This window comes from Zeus faber (genome assembly GCF_960531495.2).
Source record: "Zeus faber genome assembly, chromosome: 4".
Taxonomy (NCBI): Eukaryota; Metazoa; Chordata; class Actinopteri; order Zeiformes; family Zeidae; genus Zeus; species Zeus faber.
The window spans coordinates 16,898,462-16,924,510 of record NC_137191.1 but is presented as its reverse complement, the minus strand read 5'-3'; the positions used below and the strand labels follow the sequence as shown (position 1 = coordinate 16,924,510).

The following is a 26,049-nucleotide window of genomic DNA, read 5'->3' as shown; positions in this document are numbered from 1 at the left end:
CATATAAACGATAAATAATAAAATGTTTGTGTAAAAATAAGGTTCAATGACAGTCAATAATAATCATAGAGAACAGACAACGCACATGCACCAGTTCATAATGACTCCAATGGATGTTACCACAAGGATTCATGGAAAGCTATGACTTCTATACATAATTTTTCTGCCGTCACGTAACTAATTCAAGACGTAATCACTGGTCACACAGAAGTCTATCTACCACGAGGGAAGTAAAACAAACTACAACCAACCCCCCTCCCCCCCAAAAAAATAAAATAAACAGAGCAAGGAAGCCACTGGAGTGTGAGAATTAAAAGGAAAATAAACAGACCCGGCTTGAACTGAGAATGAAGTTATGAGTCCTAAAGGCTTAAACTATTTAGTACAAAAGGTCTCCGAGTTGGAGTTTGCTCCCTTTGAAAAAAAAGGTCTCCTTTGAAAGGATCTTTTGGGGCATTTAGTTTGAATTCATCCTAATAAGGATTAATCCCCTTTTGGTTCTCTGGCTCCGTTTGCTCACAGGTTGGCCTTTTCTCTCGTCTGTTGCCGGGAAGCTTAGCCCTTTTGAAGCGTAAAGGGGGAGTCCTGTGTGGGTTTTGGAAGATGCCGCATTGGTCCTGGGGTTAATTGGTGGAGAAGTGACGCCTTCAGCACATTAACTCATTAAAACATTTAGCCTTTGTGCGGAGGCTGCGGGGAGAAAAGCCTCGGGAGGAATCGGGGGCATAATAACCGATCAAACCGAGACAAGAAAACGCTAATGAGGATAGGAGTTCCATCGTATACAGATAAATCGGAAAATATCACCATGTCTGGCAACGTCACTCCACTCTCGACGTCACTTCGACCAGGAAGGAACATGTTATTTCTTAAGTTAACTCCACCGCGATAGGAGTCAGGGGTGCCTGAGGGGATAACCCCCACCTTATTTCAACCCCTCTAAAGACTAGGAGCCCCCAACACACACACACACACACACACACACACACACACACACACACACACACACACACACACACACACACACACACACACACACACACACACACACACACACACACACACACACACACACACACACACGGTTTAGAGTTAGGCACTTTAACCTTGGGGGCCGCGGAGGGCAGAGTTGGCGGCTTTGGGGTGACGGGGAATAAAAGGGGGGGTGAGTCGACATAAGTGAAGAGAAGAGGAGCGTGAAAGGCGGCAGACGTGCACAAACGGAGGATATTCTCTTTTCCTCGGAGGCTCCTACATTAGTCTTGGGATACTGTTGGGCAGACTCCGCGACGACACATTGACACACAAAAACAAGGCGTTTGACAATGTTGAAAATTTCCCCCACAACGCAGCACTAATCCGTATGAGCATAATTGGCTTTGGGTTGTTTTCAAACGGACGGTTATTTCGTATTTCGCCAGTGACGAAACAGCAAGCGACGGCAAAGCTCAAACGGCGGACAACTGAGGGCGCGAGGCTGCAGCAACCACCGCTGTGCACCCGTTGGAGGTCGGGGTAAAAGAAGGAAAGGTACTGTATGCGAGCCTGCCGGCAAACACTCGCACACGCTGGAAGTGAAGGAGAAAGGTGTAGGCTTTTCAGCGGCGGTGAGGAAATCAGGGAGACAGCCCCTGCGCTCGCTCTAAAGCCCTGGAGTTGTTAAAGACTCCAAAGTATTGTCCTCAAAAAAGTATAAGCTGGCATGGCAAACATCAGACAGGTTGAGATCGTTGACTGGCTCCTATCGCATTCTCTCCGCTTGCCCTCAATCTCCCATTCTGCCTTTTTTGTACTCGATGGGCCATTTTTTCTTTTCTTTTTCTTTTTTTGAATGGCTGAGTTTCGAGTAAATTCTTTTCTAATCCGGCTATTGTTGCCAGCTTAAACGGGTGTGGGGTGAAAAGTAGACCCCTCTTGGGAGATTTGGGGTGGGTCGGCCAAAGCCAGAAAAAGGGGGGGGAAGAGGAGAGGGAGAGAGGCGTTTTCAATGGAAGGGAACCCCGTTGGGGATTTTTGAAAATCTCAAAGTGACAAATTTGTTGGGATATTATTAGTGACTGGCAAATGTAGCGTCATTACTTTCAGAGTATACCGTCAGGTCTGGCACTCATTAAAACAGGAAAATGCAGAAAAGAGTATTTGTTGGCCAGCTGGCAATTAAGCCGGAAGAACAACTAGGATGACAAAAAGTGACTTATCCCACACCCTGACTCTGCTTGTAGCGTTGTTTGAAGCATTGTTACTCTAGTTGCGTCTCGATCTGTTAGGGGTCAGGAATAAAAATGCAATGCTCTTCTTTCCGATAAATGAACCTTGGATGAATGAGTATAGTACAGCATTTATCCAGTGATGTTGCAGACTTCCAAGGGTCATTAACTATAATGGCAGTGGAGGCAGCAGAAGTCGGCCATGTGAAATTCTGCAAACACCAACAGCAAAGGATATCTCTACACCGGCTAAACAACCACGCCCTGACCCGCCACCAAGCTATTGGGCATCGTCTTGTGTTGTTTGAATCCAAGAGCATTTTAGATTCATATGGCCGTACATCTTATCTATGCATAATGAAATGTAGAATTTCTGGTGATATAAGAAATAGTTCTAATTTAATTTGCTATACAGCAATATTTATATTATCTCTTAAATAGTATATTTAACATTGATTCTTCCAATGATTATCAAGATAATATCCAAAATTCTTGACTTTTGAGTTCACAACCCCTGTCGGTAAATTAGCCCACAATTATTTGTTTGAAAAAACATTTCCAAATGTTGAGTAGTGAGGATGTGTCCGTGTCCATGAGTAGACCCATGAAGGCTAAAGTTGGTAAAGTTTGTTTAGTTTCTTCTGTTTCCTCATCAGTCAGTTTGCTCGCTCGTTATTTGATTGACAAAATAAAGACAAGGGAGGATTTAGCACATTTTTTTTATGCACCCTATGACATGGGCATATATATATATATAAATATATATATATATATATTTTTTTATCATTCAAACTGCAGCGCTAAGCTTTCTCGCTAAATAAAATCAGCAAATTTACAATTCCAATTTCCAATCTGCCAGGCCCCGGACATCGATTTTTCAATCCAATGCCTGTGTCTCACTGACCTCAGCTGAATAACAAAGGTCTGCATGAACAGCAGGTACACAGGTGCTGAGTGTAATATCAGTAGCCAACCAGGCAGACTGGCATCATAAGCAGGGCCTATCCATCAGGCTGGTGTGTTGTCTTTGACACATGTGTCAGGGGCGGACGAAGAAAATAAATGATGGAGAGGGGGGGGGTCAATCAGAGTAGGAGGGGAGGCACATGCCTCTGACTGTGGCCGAGTCAAGCCCAAAGACTGAGCATGATGGAAGGGCTAGGCTCAGGTGCAGTGGCAGGGTGGAGGGCTCTTTGTCTGAAGGTGTTTGGTTAAGTCGGAGGCAGGTCTGCTCGGCGATGGGCTGCGGTGGCGTTAAGGTCCAAAGTCAGGTCACGGCGGGGGATGAGAGTGGACAAGCATGTCGGGTTTTTTTTTTTTTTTATGTTGTTTACCAGAGAGGGATATTGATTTATTTTACATAAAATCGTATGTATGGTGTGCTTGTGTGTCCATCGCCTAAAAGGAAAAAAAAATATTGTGCTTGTTGTCTACGTTTGTGACCACACAGTCAGAAATAGAGAAAGGGGCTTTGAAGGAAGACATTAGTCATCATTAGCTTGGGGAAGACATCATGTCTAGCGGTTCCAAATGTGATGGCCTAGTGGCATCATCTACTAGCCTGTCCAAACTGATTACTGCCTGTACCAACAACACCTCACCACTACTTCACTAAGAAAACAAAAAGGCAATGAGATCGGAGGAAATGTTTAGCTGTTCCAAAAAGAAAAAGTTATTTTAGGCATAGTAATTAAGATGTAATTATGACTCAATTCAGAAACTTTGGGGATAACACATTCTGGGCGCAAATACTGGTATATTATACACCGATCAGCCACAACATTAAAACCACTGACAAGTGAAGAGAATAACATTGCTCATCTCGTTCCGATGGCACCTGTCAAGGGGTGGGATATATTAGGCAGCAAGTGAACAGTCATCTTCTTGAAGTTGATGTGTTGGAAGCAGGAAAAATGGGCAAGCGTAAGGATCTTGGCCGCTTTGACAAGGACGAAATTGTGATGGTTAGACGACGGAGTTCCTGCAGTGAGGACACACGAAAAACGGAGGGTCCCTCCAAAATAAAAACTATGAAAGGGTCCCTGCGGAGCAAAAACGGCCCATGCCTCGATTGGCCAGAGTTGTTTCGGTGGCATGGGTTAGCTACACAACATCATTTATTATAAGTGGTGGTTTTAATGTTGTGGCTGATTGGTGTCGGTTCTCAGTGATGGAGGACGGCCATAACAACTCTACAAAATCAAACCATTAAAGCATTTTTTTAAATGATCATATAAGGACCTCGGTTTCTGAAGAGTCTAAACCGAGCTACAGCATTCATCTGAGAGAAAAAGAAAAGACGAGGATAGCAGAGGACGAGAAGGGAAGGGAAGAGAATAGCAGGGGACAAGAAGGGAAGATGGACAGAACGATGGGGAGGAGAGCAGGCTGGGGAGCAGAAACACATTTCAGGAAGCTTAAAACATTTACTTGGTCTTATCTCTCCTAATTGGCTAAAATCATTCCCAATTGTTTGCATGTGTCTTTGCGTTGAGTGGCTTTCAGAGCTTGGACAGTGACATTAGCAGCGAGGCAGAACGAGGGAGCGGTATGATAATAATTGGGTTTCCTGATGAGAGGATGAGTCAAAGCATGCCACAGGGGACCGGTGGGCGAGATTAAACCGGGAGGAGGCCGCGAAGACGGAGGCAAAGTCGGTGGAAGAGGATGGGTGAGCTGAGAGCAGTATGTGGTGGATGTGATGATAATGAGTCTGTCTCTGGTAAGGGAATGTTTAATGCCTTCCAGGTGCTGTAATTACTGCAAAAGCAAAGAGGAGGGGACACTGAAGGAAAAGGGAGACAAAATAGAGAGCGGGGGGGAGGGGGAAAAAAAAAAAAAAAATGAAAGAACGCCACCCAAATCACATGACCCGGCCCTTCCTCGCCATGTTGTGCCTGAGCAATTTATCGACCGGCCCGGAACTCGCGAGGGGAGTGGAGGGAATGGATGGAGGAATGGCGTGGAGGAAAGATGGAGGGAGGGAGGCAAGTGGGCCAATATGAATGAGTGCGAGTGAAGGGATCCGTTTTCCTGGGCTCATTGATAATGACATACCTGCTTGGGCTGTCGGTTAGTCCTATAGCCCACACTACTTAGGCTCTAACTGGAAAATCAATAGGCCCCTTTCTCAGAGGCCCCTTGCTGCCATGCCTCTTTCTGATTGGCAGCCGCAGCCGAAGGTTGTCCCTGGCGACCATGAGAGGTTGGTGGAGTGAAGGGGAGGGGTATAGTCACAGTAGTTTGACACTTTGGGGACAGCTTAACGATATGGAACCGGTCGCTACATAACACCCGGGTGGTTTGCTTTGACTGAGTGCCCATCCATTCATCCATTGCTGCTTAACCCAGTTAGATGTCACCACCCGACCAATTAAGAGTTTGCAACGCTCTCCTCAACGGGGGGGGGTCCTTCCGTGGAAGTCAAAGGTAAAAAAAATAATAATAATCGGAACGGAAAAAAAACCCCAAAAAAACGTAATGGTGGAAATTTGAAATGAAGCAAAATCAGCCAAAGCATGAAATAAGATGGGAATTAAAGATGAGGAGTGAAGAGGAAAGTGCCATTTCCAGCGACAATATTTGTCTTCAAATAAATACTTGGAAGGAAATCAAATTACTCCTGGTGTTATGGCTAGTAGTACTGAGTGGCAAGTTCATTCAAAAGGCGGTCTCGAAAAATCACAAGCTCTTCACCCGTCCCGGTTTCCGAAATCAGAAGTAGAGGGTCTTTTTTTATTATTTCAATTATTTTAAAATCTTCTTTTAATCTCAAATGGCATTTTCCATATCACTCACTGTGGACCTCCGTGAGAGGTGAGGCGAGGTCTTGAAATAGACCGATCAGGTGACGGTACAATGCATTTTTCACTTCCTTATTCAGGAACTGTTGCGTTCCACTGGCAGCACATTATGCAACGGGAACTCTGCATGCAATATCGATGGGTTGTGTGTAAACAAGAAGACTTCACTGTTAAAACACACACACACACACACACACACACACACACACACACACACACACACACACACACACACACACACACACACACACACACACACACACACACACACACACACACACACACACACACATCTGCTCCATGACTTCACCATCAGTTGTGCGATCTGCTGAGCAGATGCAGGGGCCCTGCCAAGCAATTAGTAGCTTGGGCTGATTTTCTCTGGGCCTTCTATGGAAGGAGCAGCTGGGTCCATCCGTGCTTGGGAGACGACCACTGAACGACTAAGGAAGAGAAGCGCAAATTTCCTCTCTCTGCAGCTACACTAACGTGCGTGTGTGTGTGTGTGTGTGTGTGTGTGTGTGTGTGTGTGTGTGTGTGTGTGTGTGTGTGTGTTTTGTAAGTGAGCCGTTGAGCCACTTTCCCCGTGCCGATCATGTTTCACCAGAGAAACGGAGAAAAAAGAAACACTCCAGCTAAAAGTACCTCTCGCTGACATCCTGCTCGCTTATCATTCACTTGGAAGTACAAAGCGCACTAACTCAGGCCGACACGGGAGGAAAAACTGTTTCAGATTTTTTTTTTTTCTCCCCGCCCCCCCCCCCGTCTCCTCCTCTCTCTAACCATCCAACGGTGTCAAAGTGCCTCTGAACGTGCCTCCGCATTCTTGATTTATATCCAGCAATCGTAAAGGAAACCTGATTTATTCTAATGCGTTTGCTGAGGTAAAGCTCTTCGTTCTCCCAGGAGTTCTACTTCAAATACCTCAATGACTCATCCGACGCCATAACACAGCGACAACTCCGGAGCGCCAGTCCTTCCTCAGACACACTGCTCCATACCATCTTCCCCATGTGACGCGTAGATAAATTACACTTCGCATGCAGGGGGGTCACTTAATTTTGCAGTGAATCCATTAAGAGCAGTTGTACAGCCGCGCTGTCATTTATGGAAAGCGCGCATCACATTCGAGGAAAGAAGAGATAGCAGTCGAGGGGTTCCCGTAAGCGCAGCGTTCTGTGTGCGGCTAAGGGCGCTGTAGTGTGCTGGGAAGGGGATCAGTGTGCAGTCCTCACGCAGGCTCAGATCAAAGAGCTCTGGACCACGGCTCTGGTCTCCTCTCAGTCAATATAAACCAGAGGAAAGCTCTTTAGGGGCCACAGATAATTCTGGATGTTTTCAAAGAGATAATGGGGAGGGGGGGGGGGGGGCGGAAAAAAATAAAAAGATTTCTGGTAGCCACAGAGGCCCGAGAACCTGCTGTTTTTCCTCCCTTTGATAGATTTAAGGTAGTCTCCCATGCACTGCAAAACCATATCAATACATTTCCTTTGTTTTGGCAAAACCAAGACTTTTGCAGCATCAACTTGAACGTATAACTGGATTATTAGGAATGACTGTGGAGAAGCTAGGCTTAAAAAAAAAAAAAAAAAAAAACAATACCCTTGAATACACACACACACACACACACACACACACACACTTTAGTGAAGAATAATGTATTCAGTGGTCAAAGACGAATATTTAAATTAATTAAAATTAAAATTATAAATGTAACATTGTTGAATGCCTCGTGTGTGGGCCAGAATGGATTCATAATGCATTTGCCAGCAGCTGTAATTGTCGCCAATTATTTCAGTTTGAGTGATTTTTAGCGTTTTCCCCACTTTTATGAAACTAGCATGAATTTGAACACTGCCCTGAAAATAAACAATATTGCATTGAAATCCAATACTATCCAACAGGTTGTTTTTTGTTTTTTTTTATGTATTTTTAAATTGCTAAATTTCCAAAGCTGTGCGTCTATTATCTCCCTTGTGGATGATACAGAGGGAAGGAATTTCAAATCTCATCTGTTGGAAATTTTTAACAAAGTAAAAAAAGATAATAATAATGAGCTTGCTGGGTCAACAGTAGATTATGTTGCAACAAGCTCCTTGAATTCCTGGAAATGTGTCCAAAATTCATGGAGAAGTTGTGTCTTCCTTCAAAACTGAATCCGAGCCGGAGTACCAAGTAGCACGATCCTTTAGATTATATTTTTATCTTGGTGGATATGACACTGATGTCGATGAGGATTTAGTTTCTGTGACAACAAAAGTATCTACTAAAAACCCATTAAATCAGTTGTGGGGAAGATTCTTCTATTTAAGCAATGGGGGGCAAAATAGAGTATAATTTCTTAAAAACATTTTGAAGATAAATTGAAATAGTTATGTGCTACAAGCTGCAACTCACAGATCACATTTAATGTTGACATATTTAAATTGATTTAAACTCTTAATTTAACAGGTAAACTGCTGTTGGAGTACAATTTACAATTAAACAGTAAAATATCTACTTAATATATATTACTATTGCTTTTAAGTTTAGATCAGTTTGAGGATCAAGCCAAAATAAATCAGATGTTTTTGGTTTTTTTTCTGATTCACTTTGAGAAGATGTCCTTCCCTTTGCACAGTTCTTATTAGAAACTATTCAGTCAGTAACTTACTAGAAGTTATTATAAAACGACGGTAAAAATAAATATTGTATCAAGATATTCAACTTTCGCCCAGAAGTGCTCTAACTCAATTTAAAACGAAAAATTGTATAAAGGCATAGCATTCAATTTCACAAACTGAACAGTACACTTAAATAATAGTATAATAGAACAATAGCAGAGAGATCAAGTAAAATAAGAGTTGTGATTAGTCGTTCTGGACGCGGGTACACTGTAGGCCCTGCCATGGCCGCAGTTAACACACCCGAAGACAAACATATCAGCCGTCTTTATTCGCCCTTTAAAGCGCATGGTTGATTGCAATAAATGAATTAGATAAACTAGATTATCTATATATATATATATATATATATATATATATATATATATATATATATATATATATATATATATATATATCTATCATACTTTTGGAAGTCAACAACCCAAGTTCTAAGAAACGGGATAGACTACAAGCAGGTCAATACGTCGAAAAAAAAAAAAAGGGCTTCTCATCGCGCACTATAATATTTGTAATATTACAAAAAGTGTCGTTTGGAGCGACACTGTTTGGAACACACACACACACACACACACACACACACACACACACACACGTTTCGATGCAACGTGTCCGTCCCTTCCAAGCGTCTCACGGTCAGACGTGGGAGATAACGGGATCCAGTGACTCCAGGCTCCTCGGAGAGGAAACCTCCTTCGATGACTCATCCACACACACGATCCGCACGGTTTACGCCCGTTAAGCCCCGCGCACGTCAACAAACTGTTGCAGTTTTTTGGGTTTTTTTTTTTTTTTTTGTTTTTTTTGCATCGCGAATAATACATAACACAGAGCCGGGGCCTGAAAATACAGAATAAAAACACAACCGGGAAATGGAGAGTGACGTGAAACCGGTCGTGGAGCCGAGGACGCCGACGTCGGCAACACGTCCGCGATATGGAACGTTAAATCCGAGAGGGAAACAAAAGGGGAGGTGAGCGTTATCTGGCGTGGAGGCCTATTGCACACGCGTGTTTCCAAATTAATGTCTCGCTTCCCTCACGACATCGCGATGCATTCTCCCTATTCGTGTGCGATCCGTTTAGGCGGCAGCCGAGAAACTGCGTCCACTGAGCGACATTTTACAAATGATTTAAGACGGTCAAGCAAGTCACGCAGCATTTTAACACGTCGCCTGATTTAATATAGGTCTACACACAAGCAGTGCTGAAAGAAACCAAACACACACACACATCATGCCTCCCACAGAGACAACACAACACAATTAATAATCATAACATCCCATTTCAATTAATAAACGCGCAGAGGAATAATCTGCAAAACCTGGGTGGCACCACATTTTTGGGTTTTTGTTTTTTTTCCTGCCCCCCTCCCCCAGTCCACACATTACGCACCTGACGAAATGGCAAGGAAATAGAGACACCGAAATCAGAAACGTTTGTGTTGGAAACCGAGACATGCAGCGGACACGTGGTGCGGCCAGGAGCCCAGAAAAAGACCCGTCTCCACCCGCGTGGAAGCTGCAGCAGATCCTGGTGCAGAACCATCCCGCTCCCCCATCCTCCGGGTCGTCTCCCCTATTCCTCTCCTCCGCACCCTTTCCCTCCATCCCTCTCTTCTACCCCCCCCCTCTCCCGTGCGCCCCTCCGCCCCCCCGCCCCCCCCCCATCCCGTGCGCCCCTCTGCCCCCCCTCCCCCATCCGTCGCTTCCAGCCCTCGCTCGCCGCGCTCCGATTGGCTGCGCGCACTGACAGCTCGGCCCCTCATTGGGGGAGAGTAAGCCCCGCCCCGTCTCGTTCCTGCTTAGGGACCATTCATAAACTACACAAGTCCAGCTCGCCCAGCTGAGTGTGCGCGAAAGCCGGATCAGGGAGAGAACAACAGCTTCTTTTTTTTTTTTTTTTTTTTTTGTTGCAGGGGAGATGAGCGTGCACGGAGGATATTTCATCTCGTAGCCTCTTGCAGGACAGGACCAGCCCGCAGCCTCCAACCTGAACCTCCTTCTCCCGAAGACACTTTTGGTTGCATCCCCATCCGCCTCCTCCTCCTTTTGCACTGACGTCCATCCGCCGCGGGCGCAGGGGAAAAACTTTGTGCACATACATTTTTTATTTATTTATTTTTTACTCCAACTTGCAGCGTTTTGCCTTTTGGCTTCACCGGTAAGCATTGGATCCGTCAACCTACTGCGACTCTCCGGTGTACAGCCCGGACCTCTGTCCCAATATGATTGCGACGCAGGCGAAGCTGGTTTACCAGCTCAACAAATACTACAGCGAGAGGTGCCAAACTCGCAAAGCGGCCATTGCGAAGACCATCCGGGAGGTTTGCAAAGTGGTGTCCGACGTCCTGAAGGAGGTGGAGGTGCAGGAGCCGCGCTTCATCAGCTCCCTGAGCGAGATCGAGGCGCGCTACGAGGGGATGGAGGTCATCGCCCCCAACGAGTTCGAGGTGGTGCTCTACCTCAACCAGATGGGGGTGTTCAACTTCGTGGACGACGGCTCCCTGCCCGGCTGCGCGGTGCTGAAGCTGAGCGACGGCCGCAAACGGAGCATGTCGCTGTGGGTGGAGTTCATCACCGCCTCGGGCTACCTCTCGGCGAGGAAGATCCGCTCCCGCTTTCAGACTCTGGTGGCTCAGGCCGTGGACAAATGCAGCTACCGGGACGTGGTCAAGATGGTGGCGGACACCAGCGAGGTGAGGCTGCGTATCAGGGAGCGCTACGTGGTGCAGATCACCCCGGCGTTCAAGTGCACCGGGATCTGGCCGCGGAGCGCGGCGCAGTGGCCCATGCCGCACATCCCGTGGCCCGGCCCCAACAGGGTGGCCGAGGTCAAGGCCGAGGGCTTCAACCTGCTCTCCAAGGAGTGCTACTCCCTGACGGGGAAGCAGAGCTCGGCGGAGAGCGACGCCTGGGTGCTGCAGTTCAGCGAGGCGGAGAACCGGCTGCTGATGGCGGGCTGCAGGAAGAAGTGCCTCTCCGTGCTGAAGACGCTGCGGGACCGGCACCTGGAGCTGCCGGGTCAGCCCCTCAACAACTACCACATGAAGACCCTGCTGCTGTACGAGTGCGAGAAGCACCCCAGGGAGACCGACTGGGACGAGGCCTGCCTGGGGGACCGGCTCAACGGGATCCTGCTGCAGCTCATCTCGTGCCTGCAGTGCCGCAGATGTCCGCACTACTTCTTGCCCAATTTGGACTTGTTTCAGGGGAAGCCCCACTCGGCCCTGGAGGCCGCGGCAAAGCAGACCTGGAGACTAGCGAGGGAGATCCTCACCAACGCCAAAAGTTTGGACAAATTATAATGTACGAGTTTGACTTTTGGAAAGGAAGCGGAGGACATTTTGGGATAACGCTTCAAAGAGGCCAAACGATGGACTGATTCTCCAAGCAATGTGAAGAAAAATATACAATAAGATAAAGTAAACAACCCTTTTACAGTGTGGAGCAAATTGGCAGAAGTTCAAGGTACATTTTCAGCTAAATGTAATAACTTTTAGTTGTCTTGTTTTTAAATGTTTTCACAAAGTGAAGAAACTTTTATTTAAATATATGCACAAAATCTTTAAGTGATATAATAAAATGTAATGTGCCAAGTTGAACATTTTTCATTATGTGATTTAAAAATGACATGTTAATAAAAACGTTGTAAATAACATTACAACTTGGCCTCGTGTCGTGATCTGACAGCTGGAATATTTCTACAATGCCAGGGCAAATTAAAATGGTTTTGCCTTTCAATGAAAATTAAAAAAAAAATAAAAATCTAAATTAAAAATAAGCAACAGAAAATAACCTACATGTTAGAATTAAGCGACATAAAATGATATCAATATAAAAAATGAGCAAGAGAACATAATGAGATAGTATAAATATAATCAAAACAACCTACCTTTCAGCCCAGTCATTTGATTTCTTTGATTTGATTTATTTCATTGCTTTATATGTGAAACACAATTATCAGTCTTCAGCGTCTCCGTTTCCAGTTAAAAATTAAAACAATGGAATAACAAACATGATGTTTCATGAAAAACACGCGACGGTGCAACAATTCCAGTTTTGCGTTTTTGAACGGAGTCGACAACTTCATCATTACAACACACACGAGTCCACAGCTTTGACATTTCCAGCAGGCCTGCTCAGAAGCCCTCTGGAGCTGCATACACACCACTAGGTTTTCAGCTAAACCACCTGTAGCCCAACGGCAGACTGTATAGTCAACAATGGTTTTTAAATAAGTTTCTTCACCTCGAATACCGCTGTATTTACTGACGGGTTAGATTGTTGTTGTTATCATTAAGATCGGCTTTGAGGAATTATTCCTGCGGCAAAGAGTATTCGCTTGCGCTGCTGCAGGCGAGTTGTGATCGCAGTGATTTGGCCTTTTGCATTTGCTATTGGTTTAAGCTTCCTCTACATGGAAGTACAAAATGGACTATACAAAAAAATATTTTCTTGAATAAAGGAAGCATATTTAACAATTGCAACCTTCACGAGATTTAAATCACAATTAAGCTTTAAAATATACTCAGTGTAGTCTATAATAAAAAAATAAAATGCGAAAGAAAAAAACCCGACAAGAACTGATATTCTTATAACAATAAAAAAAAGATGTGTATTTTGTAATGCATACCTGTTATTATTTATTTTTATTAATGACTTATTATTTACTTACACCTCGAACATACACATAAAAAAAAAATCCCCAACTCGGACATTACACAAGCATTATGACATGAATCCAGAGCAGTTAAAAACTAAATAACACGACTTTTGCTTATTTTAAAAGCAGACAGTAAACTGAAGGAAAGGGAAAGCTCTTGGCCATTTAAACACCCCCTGGCCTGCTGGATCAATGGATCTGCAGACCCCCTCTCACCTTTGCATCGATCTCCTTGAAGCTTGGATCCTCCTCATCCACCTCGAAGTAGAGCTCCGAGGCGGTGATGGACAGGGTTCCCCTCACCACCACGGCAGGAGCCACCAGCTGAGCCCCGGCGCTCAGGCTCACCGGGCCTGCAGGGAGACACCACAGAGGCCACAGAAGAGCTGACGTCCGCCAAGGTGCTCGCCAAAAAGACGCGCAACGTTTGAAAGGGCGCACCGCGTAAAAAGACGCACCCTGTAAAGAGACGCACCGTTTTTAAAAGGTAAGCGCCATCTTCACAACGGCACATGGCGACTCTTCATCGGAAACGATGAAGCAAAACTAGGGGGACGAAATGGGCCTCCGGTCATGGACGCCGAATGAGATATTTTTTACTTGCAGATTATGACAAGGACTAAACTGAGAATTTTAGCGCTTGGCGATGCTTTCCGCGTTATAGGGTTTGATGTCGTTTATCATTTGTAGTTTTAAATATGGCTATGTATTTGTTTGTTTTGGCCAACTTCTTATTTATTTCAAATATTAGAAGTTTTAATCCCACACACACACACACACACACACACACACACACACACACACACACACACACACACACACACACCTTCCATATTTCCTTCCGAATTCCTTATGTCCACACCTTATGTCCCAAAGAAATCAATATCCTGACTGTCAAATAGTATCAGCTGTCGATCAGGGACGGTGCTTGGAGGTCAATGCTGTAATCTCTGTTAAATCTCTGATCAATCTTGATGCACGCCAGAGCGACCAGGCGGAGCGGCTCAGGGGAGCTCCGGCTGCAGCTCTCCCCCGCGCAGCCTCTCCGGGCGCGGGCGTTTGCCGTGTGCACATGTGCGCTGCGTGGATAAGGGAGTCGGGGCTCGGCTTGATTTCCCCCAAAACAAAACCAGTGGCATAAACAGGAGCAGATATTTACTCACCCACTGCCCCCTGTGCATTCAAATGTCACCCGACGGTGAAAATAACATTTACTAATCAGCCAGGAGACATTCGAATCACATCTGAATCAGACGGCGCGGTTCAGATGTCTGAACATTTTTCTCCCCCCTCTTTATTATTTGGGTTGTAAGGTGTAATCCCATGCTCGCACCGACGCCGGATTTTTGTAATGAAACCCTTAGAACCAATTATGCAGCTTAGTCTAGTTAGTGCTGCGCCGCAGCAAATTAACCGCAGATTAAAGGCGCAATCCGATAATAATAGTCTGTCTGCGTTTTAATGTACTCCATTTTCAAACAGACCTGTTTTCATTTGGTTAGGTGTTATCGTTTATTAGAAGCTTTTCAATTGACATTTTTTAAGCCTATTCAACTGGCGGCCCGTGGCCCGAGTGCGGTCGCCGTATAAATCCAGAACGGCCATTTGAACACATTTGGATATGGAATTAACTATATAGATGATATTAATGTGAGAAATACAAAAGTAATAAACCAAAACAATGGTATGACTTAAGCAGTATGTATATGAATATACAACCTGAGACAATAATGTGAAAATATACATGATCTACTTTAAGGCTTATGTATTCTTATTTGAAAGGTTTGACATTTTCGGAAACTGATAAAATATATTTTGAAGCATAAAGAGTGCATTTTCTTTTTCTTTTTATTTTTTATTTTATTGCTATGCTGTTTCACCAAATAAAACTGCCTGCTTAATCTGTCTGGTCCCTTATCTGGTAACAGGTTGAAAATCTGCCCCCAACAGAATATAGTCCACAAGGCCAGCTCTGAAGCGTCTCATCAGGAAAATCTCCTACGCACAGAATTTTTTGCACTATTTTGCGCCTTGATTTTAAGGCCGACATTAAGCCGAACGACTCCAACACGTGGAAGCCTGAAGCCTCATAATGAAAAATACTTGTGAAAGGTAATAGTGGAAGGTGATCACCAACCATTAAGCTTTTCTTCTTAACCTCAAAAGCAGACACGTGCCCGGATGAGAGAACCGTGTGTGTGCGTGTGCGCGCGTGCGTGCGTGCGTGTGTGTGAGAGAGAGAGAGAGAGAGAGACGGATGTGGAGAGACCTACCTGTTACGTTGTCCAATTCCTTCTCTTCTAGTGATGACAGGGTGTCGTCGTCGCCGTCAGACAATATCTCACTCTCCAAATTTTGATTTCCCACGGCTTGACTTCTGATCGACTGCTTGCCTTTAAGGATGTCTTCCTCGGGAGCTGGAAGTAAAAGCTAATGTTTTTGTTTCGAGAACTTCAAAGTTTTTGTTTACATTTATATTATTCGCAATAAGGCCTCATTTAACTTCATGCAGATTGTAAATTAATACTTAGTTTAGAATGTAAATGAATGCATTTAATTAACAGTTCTGATGACATTCAATGTGGCCCTTTTTTATTTTAACCAAACGGAATACATTTAATAAATTAACTTGAATTACAGCGAGTGCAGAAGTACTTTCTAAAATCAAGCGAGATAAGAAAAAGTGTGAGTTTGGTTTAGTCCTGGTAATCCAGTCATAGGCTACAAGGGTTTGATTGTACATTTCTGCCTAATTACCTTGTGCTCGAGATCATGACCTTTATGGCTTTTTTCATTTTAACCCCTTCCTGTCACTCAACTGCACGTCTTAACAAATAAAGCAGAACATGAGAAAATCATCAGATTTCCCAAGAGGTTGCTGAATAGCTCAGACAACCGATGGGACTGAGCTTCAATCTGCTTCATATCTGCACAACAAGCATTGTTTTTACCAGTTTTTCCCCTTACGATTCAATGCAAAAATGCAAAATATATACGGTAAAATCGATACCGATGAATACAAAATGACAGCCACAAAGACAGGCGTAACCGTGACATCAAATGTGAAATAAAATTAGCATGGCGTACTTCATTTTACATCCAAAAAAAAAAATCAACTGGAATTTTTACCCAGCGATTGACCAAACACAGCAATCAAGCGAAAGCTGCACACTGCACACTTTGATTTCAACCCAACTAGACTCGAGGTTCCAAATGGATTCTTTAAGAAAAAAGGTAATATACAAACATTTACAGAGCTCTGCAATCTACAGACGAGTACACAGCACAAGGTGAAGTCTTTCCTCCTTGTAAACACCGGCAACACACAGATTCTTTATGCAACTCCTGTGTGTGCGTGTGTGCATGTGTGTGCGCGCGCGAGTGTGTGTGTGTGTGTGTGTGTCCCCCATCCTGGTAAGCGTGAAGCAAGCCCTCCGCCTCAAATGACTTATCATATACATGGATTATTTTCTTTCCGTCATCACCTGAGGGGGTGATCAGCTGCATTTCCGTGTAACTCAGATCCACATCGTGCGGCCGCGCCACTTTGAACGCGGCCGTCGAGCGCGGCTGAAAAATCTCTTGTCATGGAAAATATGCAGCTCGCTGATATTTAGAACGGTCTTCCTGTAATTAAGCCTCCCTGGAGAATTCTTTAGTTAGCAGCAGTGAAATTACTACCAGCTCCCCTAATACATACCACATGGCACGGTATTCACACCGAGCAAGTGGACAGGAGGACTTGTCAGTTGAGCGAGGTTAGAAAACAAACACGCATTTGAACTTCTGTACAATCCATCGTAAACACGCTCAGTCATTCTTTCCCCAAAAAACCAAGCTCCACGAAGGCTAGGATCAGAGAATCTAATGAGACTAATATAAGCTTGTGCCGAATGTCAAAATAATAATTCCATAAGCATACAAAGAGCTTTAATAGCTTCTTTAATATTTAATGTATGGTAAATTAAATAATAATGAAAAAAAAAAAAAAAAGAAGTAAATGAAGTAATAACCAGACAAGGAACACCACTTTTAGCTCCTATTGCTAATGCTAAAAGGGAACAGTAAACCAAAGCAATGATCCAAAAGAATAGTTTCAATGATTAATATTGAAAATTGCTCATTACACATACATCAGTGAGTCTAATATTATTCGGTAGGTTTCATCATGATCAAATTTTATATATATATATATATATATATATATATATATATATATATATATATATATATATATATACACATATATATATATATATACACACATATATATATATATATATACACATATATATATATATATACACATATATATATATATACACATATATATATATATACACATATATATATATATACACATATATATATATATACACATATATATATATATACACATATATATATATAAAAATTTATGCCAGAGCATGTAATGTACACAAAAAAGAGCGTCAGCTTATTTTAATATCTAACTGCTTTTTTCCATTATTGGATAAAAAAAAAAAAATCACACATTTTTATCTTTGTCTTTTTACTCTGGCGCAAAATGAGCCGTTGACATGTGCTCTTTATCCGTCGACTGAGCTTTGGTCACGCAGGGTTTTTTTTCTTATGCGCGTGATTGGGTGGAAGCGGCGACAACACATTGTTTACTTTAACTCCGAGATAAGGAAAATAAAACACATCAGCGAAGCTTTGATGTGCAAAAGCCACACAGACTTTGCATTATTTAAATAGAGATCAAAATCTTTTACAACGACATCACAACAACGAAGGACCCGCGCCACATGAATGCGTCACCCTTTTAGTCACTCATCGCACGGGGGCTCAAACTGCGCCGATCCAAACCCAGTTCCGCGCTCTGGAGACCCCCCCCCCACTGCCCAGCGTTTCAAATACCTGCTTGTGCCAGACTCCGGGCGCGGCCTGACGGGGCCGAGCGATTAAATTGTCAGAATTAACTAATTTGTTTTTAACAGCGGCGTGGCCAGGAGCGGCGGGCCGGCGGGGGGCAAGTATTGATCACCAGAACGGGACATAAGTCTCGGGGTATTTACTCTGCCACCTTCACGTGCGCGGCCCCCCGACACCGGGACTCGACCAGAGCCGATCAATCCCACGGGAAAGGAAAGATGGCTTTTTCCAGCAATAAATACAGAACAAGCCCGGTCGGGCCCGGCGGCCGTCACACGCCCCGGCTCTCTCCGCTCAAAACGATCTTGGCCGAGTATGAATGACCAGTTGTACGTGTCCTGAAGATGGAAATGCGGGAGGGGCAGGGGGCGGGGGGCGTCCTCTTATGGAAGAAAGATTTATTTGATGCAGCGCTCATAATTTCCAAAAAAGCTAAACTGTTACAGAATAAACACATGTTTATTTATCGATTCATGGATGCATTCATTATTTAAAAAAAAAACCCAACAAGAAAAAAAAAAAAGTTTTTCATATTTGTGATTTGAAACACGTTGCCACAAGTAGCTGAGAAATAAGTCGAGACTCGAGGATACATTAAATATTTTCTTAGCGAGCGAGAGCGTTTTTCTCCCGTCGCCATCTGATGAAAATAATTATAGCCAGATATGACCTTTGTGCTCTGTTTGAAAAACTCGGCGCTGCATTCTCATCTTGAACCGCACTTCCGTAACAAATGTCGGGTCGACTAAAACAAGACGAAAGGTTACATCAGAAAATGGATGCCATCGGGCCTCAACGTCAGAGAGGTATTTTAATGATATATTCCCAGACGTTGGAGCGGGCGATTCGCGCTCTCCCGAGGAAGGCGTGCCCTCGCCGGGACCGGCTTGTTTTCTGCCTCTATTTTCCGCACACCTGGCTTTGAAAGAAGATTTTTTTTTGGGGGGGGATTCGAGAATTCACTCATTATTCGCTGGAAAACGACGAATTTCTTCGCCACAACTATTTAAACCAGATAGCGACTTCTTTAAACAGCTTGTAATTCAATCAATGAGCATCAACGACTTGTCAGTCAATTTAGAGCGGCCGACCATGTGAGAGGCCGCTGTAAACAATGGAGGGGCGGGGGGAGCGGCGTGCGGCGGGCCCAGGGTCCCGCTCTGCAGCTGCCTCCATTACCGCAGCGTGGCCGGTCTCCCAGGGTTCGGGGATCCCCGGCACTTATTGCTTTTAGATCACTTTCTCATTGACTCCTGTCACCCTGGCCATTTGTCTGCAGGAATGATGTCACATTTAGTCTGGACTTTTTGCAGGTGAGACGTCAGACTTTTTTTTGGGGGGGGGGGGGGGGGTCCAGATACGGAGCTTTATTGGAGGCGGGGGAGGGGTAACAGATTGGGCCGATGAAGTTATACGCCGGCCGAGGATTTGGATTTGCAAACCCTGGTGTGCGCAGGAACGGCAGAATAATACCTCGGCGGGAACGGGGGATTATGGGTATTTCGAAAACCAGATGAATGGGAATGAGGGGAAACGGATGTTCTTGTTTTTCCCCTGAAAGCTGATAGAAATTTGCGGCGGTCCCCCCCCACCCTCAAGCAAAGGCACATGAAATGGAGGAATTGATTGGCATTGATTAGAGCTAAATCCAACGCTCAGCGAAACGACAATCAATTCTGTGTTTTAATGACAACTCTATATTCTGTGTAATCGAACAGCATCGATGGCGTTTTAAACAGTTTTGAGAGTGGCCTCTCAAACACAGTAATAGTTCAGATTGTTTCCATTTTACTCGGATGATGAGTCAAAACGATATTCTTTAGTCACCTTTAAAATAGAATTTAGGAGTGGTGACTTCACTCATCCCAGCGCAGAACCACATCTGCTCTCATCATCTACAAATCAAAGGAGAACAACAGGGAGCGAGACACTTTTTGTCCAAAGCGACTTCCATGCAAGGCGAGAAACAATCAGAGCACACGTTGACTATCGGAGCAACCTCGAACTTAAGAGCGTCAACTCCTGTTTCTGCCTTCTGCCTCTTTGGAAAACAAAAGCTCGCCGAGGGTAAGAAGGGAAAATGAATATTACTTACCGTTAACTTTAGCGACTGCCATGCGAAAATGAAAAAAAAAAAAAAAAAAAAGGAAATAAACATTTACAAAATTGCATTTTTCTCCGACAATTTCCAGCATAAAGTTCATGTTTTTGTCATTCAAAGTTAAGGATGAAACACCGCCTGGAGTGTGTCAGCCATCTTTGCATAAGGCAAACGCAAAGAAGAAATGAGTCGTTTGAATTAAAATGAGGGTGTTTATTTTTATTTTTTATTATTATTATTATTATTTTTTAAATGGCGTCTCTTGGCATAATAAACGTTTTACAACAATGGTAGGGCCTAATCTTTATTGCTCCGTACGCTGGTGCTACCGCTAAGTGAGCCAAGAGGGTGGTGTGTGTGTGTGTACGGGCGGTGGAGGCGCGGGGCGGGAGGAGGGAAGGGACTGACCGTGCTCGGCCGCCGCTTTGAGCGCGGCCTCGCTGTGCGTGGATCCGAAGGGGTTCCTGATGAAGCGACGTCGGCGCCTCAAATCGTCCTCCCAGTAGTCCAGGCGCCAGAACTCCCTCGGCCGGCTGCAAAGACACAGAGGTAGCACATGTGTTAGCAATTACCAGCCAGCATGGTGTAGCAGCCGCGACCAGGCGTACATAAAGCCAGTATTGTTTTTACTGGCTTTCCCCCCCCCCCCTCTCTCTCTTTCTCCCAAATCTCTTTAAAAACACTCACTTGTTCACAACCTCAGACTCGGGAATTACTGCATCCCTGTCTGTGACAATGACATTGTGAGCTTCAGATTTGGAGGGAAAGGTGTTGTTTTACCGTTGTGTTTACTTTTCATTCCGGTCTCTGGGTTTGGGGAGGTGAAGTGAGCTCTGAGTTCATCGCGGAGGAGTGAGTGAGTGAGTGACTGATTATTTTCCGCGCTCTCTGGCGGCACGTGCTCCCATTCCAGGCTCATTTCGGGCCCAGCAGGGCACCTCTTGTCAGCTCCCGGCCACAGCCAAGCAAATAGCGAGAACGCCATTACAAATACAGTGGAGGGGGTGGATAGCATTTCCAATATTAATCAATGTCCATTTCCTCCATTTTTCTTTCCAATTTACACCTCCATAAAACAGGTCTGGTCAGTAAATCATTTTGACTGACTCTCGAGGCAAAGAAAGGGTTAAAGTTTACATTTAAAGAGAAGTCTCTGGCATATGGTATGTATGTAAATTGAAATAAAACATTTTCAAGAGGATTTAATAAAAAATAATCCTGAATATTTACAAGTCTCTTTCCAGATAAAACATAGTATACAAAAATGTTTATTTCCTTTTATTTATTTATTTTTAATCACAGTGGCAGATTTTATTTTTAATGCTTAAAACAGCACTATAACTTCAAAAAATTCTTGAAAAATAAATAAATAAATAAATATTATTAATAATAATACACATATATATATATATATATATATATATATATATATATATATATATATATATATATATATATATATATATATATAATTTAAATACCACAAAGATTTGACCACACAGGTGAGTAAGTGTGGTTAAATTGTGTGTCCATTTTCAATTTTTATTTTGCTTAATTTTGTCCTTATTGACACAAAACCGTTGCTGTGGAAATTTTTTATTAGGCTGACTTTAGACTTATTTCAAGTAAGCCCAAACTTAGGGATCGATGAAATATATTTGAGTCCGTTGTGTTATGTCAATGTGATAGGATGTTTTATTTTGCAACAGGGCCCTCGCAGTGAAGGAATATTAATCAAAATAACAGCCACCGAAGAACCCCTCAGATACACAGCGGTTTGACGAGCAGATATAGCAGAGAGAAACCTTTTCAAATGAAAACGATCACTCATGGAAGAACAGCTGACACAAAAAAATGTTTTCAAGACTAAAAGAAAATGTGTTGAAATAAAAAATAAAAATAAAGAAGTGCGCACAAAAAAATGTGAAAAATAAATTGAAAAACCTCTACCCAGCGTAGAGCGTAAAACAAGGCGGGGCAGTGAATTCTGCGGCGGCGCGGGGAGACAGAGTTTACAGTTACTGTGGCACAGGCAGTGCGGGGAGAGCCCGGCATGCTTTATGTGATCTGCTCTGCAACGCCGCTCTGGCCAGGGGCTCCTCACAAATCTTCAGCCCAACACCAATGATCACACTGGGGCCTCTAAAAGGGGAAGAGGCTTTACACAAGAAAATAAATACAATTTCCAAGCAGGCGCTTTAAGACCTCTATGCCCTGGCTAATGAAAACCATTAATTACTTGATTTACCTGAAGGGAAAAAAAACAAATCCGTCTCAAAAGGCTGGACCGAGTGCAGAGCGCGGCTGCTGCGCGACTTTACACCCCTGAGGGAGAGCACTCTACAGAGGAAATTTAAGGCGATGCCTCGTAGGAGGCTTTAGAGTATATCTACTACCGGAAAAACTAAATGGCACTAAGCTTCGACATTATAAGTGCACCTGGAAAAGATAGTGATGTGGATTCAGCACATTGAGTCGACTGAAGAAGACAATATTGTGTGTGTGTGTGTGTGTGTGTGTATGTGAGATCGCCTGCTGGCAGAACATAGGGGAGAGGGCCTGTGCGGCACCAGATTTCTCCGCAGCCACAAAGAAGCCACTCCGTGTTCGCTGGTGATAGCCTCTGTATACAAATGGCTACTTCATCATCCTGCCTGCCGCAGCATTCATCTATGAAAAATAATTATCAAGGTTGCGCGTGGCGCACATCCCCGAGTCGCGGATGCGCTCGTCGCTCATTCCGCGGAGGAGGGCCGTGTATGATTCACACAATGCACTTGAATCCATCACGAGCGAGGCCATTGGGAGGAGTAATTAGTCGCGGCGTGGGGAACTACCTCCGCCGGTCACAGTCGTCCGGTGGCGACAATGGAGCTCCCGGAGAAGAGCCGTGTGAGGGCTGGGATGGACGATGATGAACACCTCGCCATCAATCCCAACGAGAGCGCCGCCGTAAAATGCATGAGAATGTACGTCGCCGCGCTCACCCACCCCCCCCATACCACATACTAAGTGTGTTTCCACAAAGACGATAAATTATTCACGCCCCATCCATCCTTGCGCGCCGGCCACGGCAGAATTTTCAGATGAGCCATCCTTCAAAATAACAACAATTAAAAACACAAAGGGCCGCTGGCTGATGCAAACCACTTGTGTAATTAGTAATTAGTTCGGTCATTAAGGGCGTCTGGGAGGCCATCTTGTTACGCCTGCTGGGAACACTCTGTTGTCTTACGGAGGAGGGCGGGGCGCTCTCTATGCAGAATGTTTATCCATTTCACTGTGTGCAACCTGTGCGTGTGTGTGTGTGTGTGTGTGTGTGTGTGTGTGTGTGTGTGTGTGTGTGTGTGTGTGTGTGTGTGTGTGTGTGTGTGTGTGTGTGTGTGTGTGTGTGTGTGTGTTATGATTTCTCTGAACCCGTTTAGGGTAGACCACAGAGTGCCTAGCGATTAAACAGGGGCCGGGGGACATTTATGTGAGGTAGTAAAGAGTAATTACCTTTATTTTTTTTTTTACCATCTTTTGGATGCTTTTCCAGGGCGGTGTGGCTGTAAAGTTCAGGAAGTTTACCAACAGAGAAGATAAATGGGGAAGCTGGACTTTCTGCTCTGATGTGGCCCTGGTGCCGTTTCCCCCCCCTCAAGCGTTAATTGTACAAACACATGTATGCCTCCATTTAATAAACTGGAGCCCACCATATCAACAGACAGCGAGGGGACACTTAACTGGTGGCCTCCTTAAAATTTCAATTGCACCACTAAATTGTCTTATTGACTTCTAAACAAAGCAGGGTCCAAGTGGATTTGGCACGGCGGGCCGACACGTTAAAACAAATGGTTTAATTGCACGAGAGCTGGTTTGACGCTCAGGATTAACCAAACGCTGGTTTAGAGAGAAGAGGCTTAACAAAAGTGTTGTAAAATGTAATGTATTTATGACACAGATAGGGAGGCTCAAGTCTCACGGTCACTTCCAAGTTGTGTTCGTCTGAACAGCGAACAGGGGTTCTAGTCTCCGAGAGGTTAGTCAAACTATATCAATAATTATTCCTTGCATTATTACTTCAGTTACGACCATTATTGTTTACATGTCTGGATGAAATTGACAAAATCAACTTTTGCAATATTTTTGGGCGAACACCTTGATATTGATAATTTGGCAATATTTGGGAGATGACTATTGGTGCTTTCATAAGATATTTACACAGAATATTGTTTTATATTATGCGATGTTATAGAAGTAGGTAGAGATGTTGATCGCAACGGCTACAACAGTCGGCTTTACTTCAGAAAATTGCATTACTTTGCTATAATACAGCCTTAAAGACGACATTTAATGATATCCATGCCAGACGATATCTAGTATCATACAACAATATCAGTATTATATCGCTAAATTGATAAGCCATAGCTTCACATTATAAACCAAACTGGTTACATCATGACTAACTAGCCTCCATTTATTTGTCACTTCAATCCCTGTATAACTTTTAAGATTCAGTTTTAAAATATGAGTACTGTATTTAGAGGTAAGTCATTGAATTGAAGACCATCTATTTATTGTAGTCAAACACGCCTGCATTGCCTTCATTTAGTCAGGACTAAATGAAGGCAATTATGGCTACATACTTTAAGCATTTCAATCACGAGAAAAGCAAATTTGCATAGATTCTAAGTAATTAGAATCAATACATATAACTGACTGAATAACTGACGTATTGACAGTTATTGAAAGAAAAATATAAACGGCATCTTAATATGACGGCTAATGACTAAAACCCCGTTGCTCCAATAGAACCGGGCACTTCTCTGGTACTTCCAATAAAATAATGTCAATGATATTGATTCTAGGGTCTGGATCTTTCAAGACACATTTCAAAGACGAAAAAAGGCTCAGTTGACGATCACCAAGTATGATGTGAACGCCGGAGAACACCGCTGGGATGGACTTGTCCTCCTCATTATTCATGGTGTTTTCAAGCGGCCGTGAACGAGGGCCAAAACGGCTCATCGCGGAGTGGAACCTCATCGCTGCGCCGCTTAAAACATGTTAATAGATTCTCTCTGCAGGCCATGAAAGTTTGATAGCACTCCAATTTCAATGGCAAAATTGTTCTTTTTCTGACAAGGACAAACGATTGTAATCCATCAAGATCCAATCAGACGCGGCGTCCGGAGGCAGACGCATCGCACTTCCAGTTCTCCAGAGTCTGCATGTGTATTCTTATACCCAAAACACATCAAACAGTTCTAAGCCTCAGCACAGCTTGGGAAATGATTAGAAACATTCCTCTCGGGTCAATAGTTCTGAAAACATGAAAAAAAATAACAATTAATAAATAAAAACCAAAAGGCAGAAAAAAATACCATCCGTAGAAGAGTTATTTTCCAGGCGTTGGGAGTGTATGCAAATGCTAGAATGTGACCTTTATCATAGCAAGGCGTGACATGGAGGGTTAGCGTGTATTCATACATCACTTCAGGTGCGGACAAACAGTCATTTATAATCTTTCTGCTGGATTAATTTGGATACAGTCGCTGGGATTGCACAGGATGCGGGAGATTTCTGCTTTTGCTTTTTTTTTTTTTTTCATTAGCGTAGTCCCCACTGGCAACCCTTAAATTGCTCAAACATTGCTGCTATGCCCAAGATCATTTTGCTTTGATTTGCATAAACCATGTGTTCAGAAGAAACAGG

General features: G+C 43.8%; 2 protein-coding genes across 4 annotated transcripts in view; one reads left to right on the top strand and one right to left on the bottom strand.

Moving 5' to 3' along the window:
* The window catches only part of lrba (LPS-responsive vesicle trafficking, beach and anchor containing), a 151,679-nt gene that overhangs the window by 56,077 nt on the left and 69,553 nt on the right, over window positions 1–26,049 (bottom strand). For 2 of the 3 annotated variants that reach the window (XM_079998554.1, XM_079998555.1), the window contains exons 26-29: window positions 20,761–20,885; window positions 20,347–20,361; window positions 15,611–15,754; window positions 13,554–13,690 (exon numbers count right to left, since the gene is read on the bottom strand). In XM_079998554.1, coding sequence (XP_079854680.1) covers window positions 13,554–13,690; window positions 15,611–15,754; window positions 20,347–20,361; window positions 20,761–20,885 — 421 coding nt within the window. The remainder of the gene's footprint in view (window positions 1–13,553; window positions 13,691–15,610; window positions 15,755–20,346; window positions 20,362–20,760; window positions 20,886–26,049) is intronic. The other variant, XM_079998556.1, reaches the window with a different exon arrangement.
* mab21l2 (mab-21-like 2) lies at window positions 10,550–12,271 on the top strand. Its single transcript, XM_079998561.1, has one exon. The coding sequence runs from the start codon at window positions 10,900–10,902 to the stop codon at window positions 11,977–11,979; it is 1,080 nt and encodes a 359-aa protein (XP_079854687.1). The 5' UTR covers window positions 10,550–10,899; the 3' UTR covers window positions 11,980–12,271.

Excerpts from the sequence above, each read along its gene's own strand:
- mab21l2 (XM_079998561.1), top strand. The coding sequence starts at position 10,900 with ATGATTGCGACGCAGGCGAAGCTGGTTTACCAGCTCAACAAATACTAC.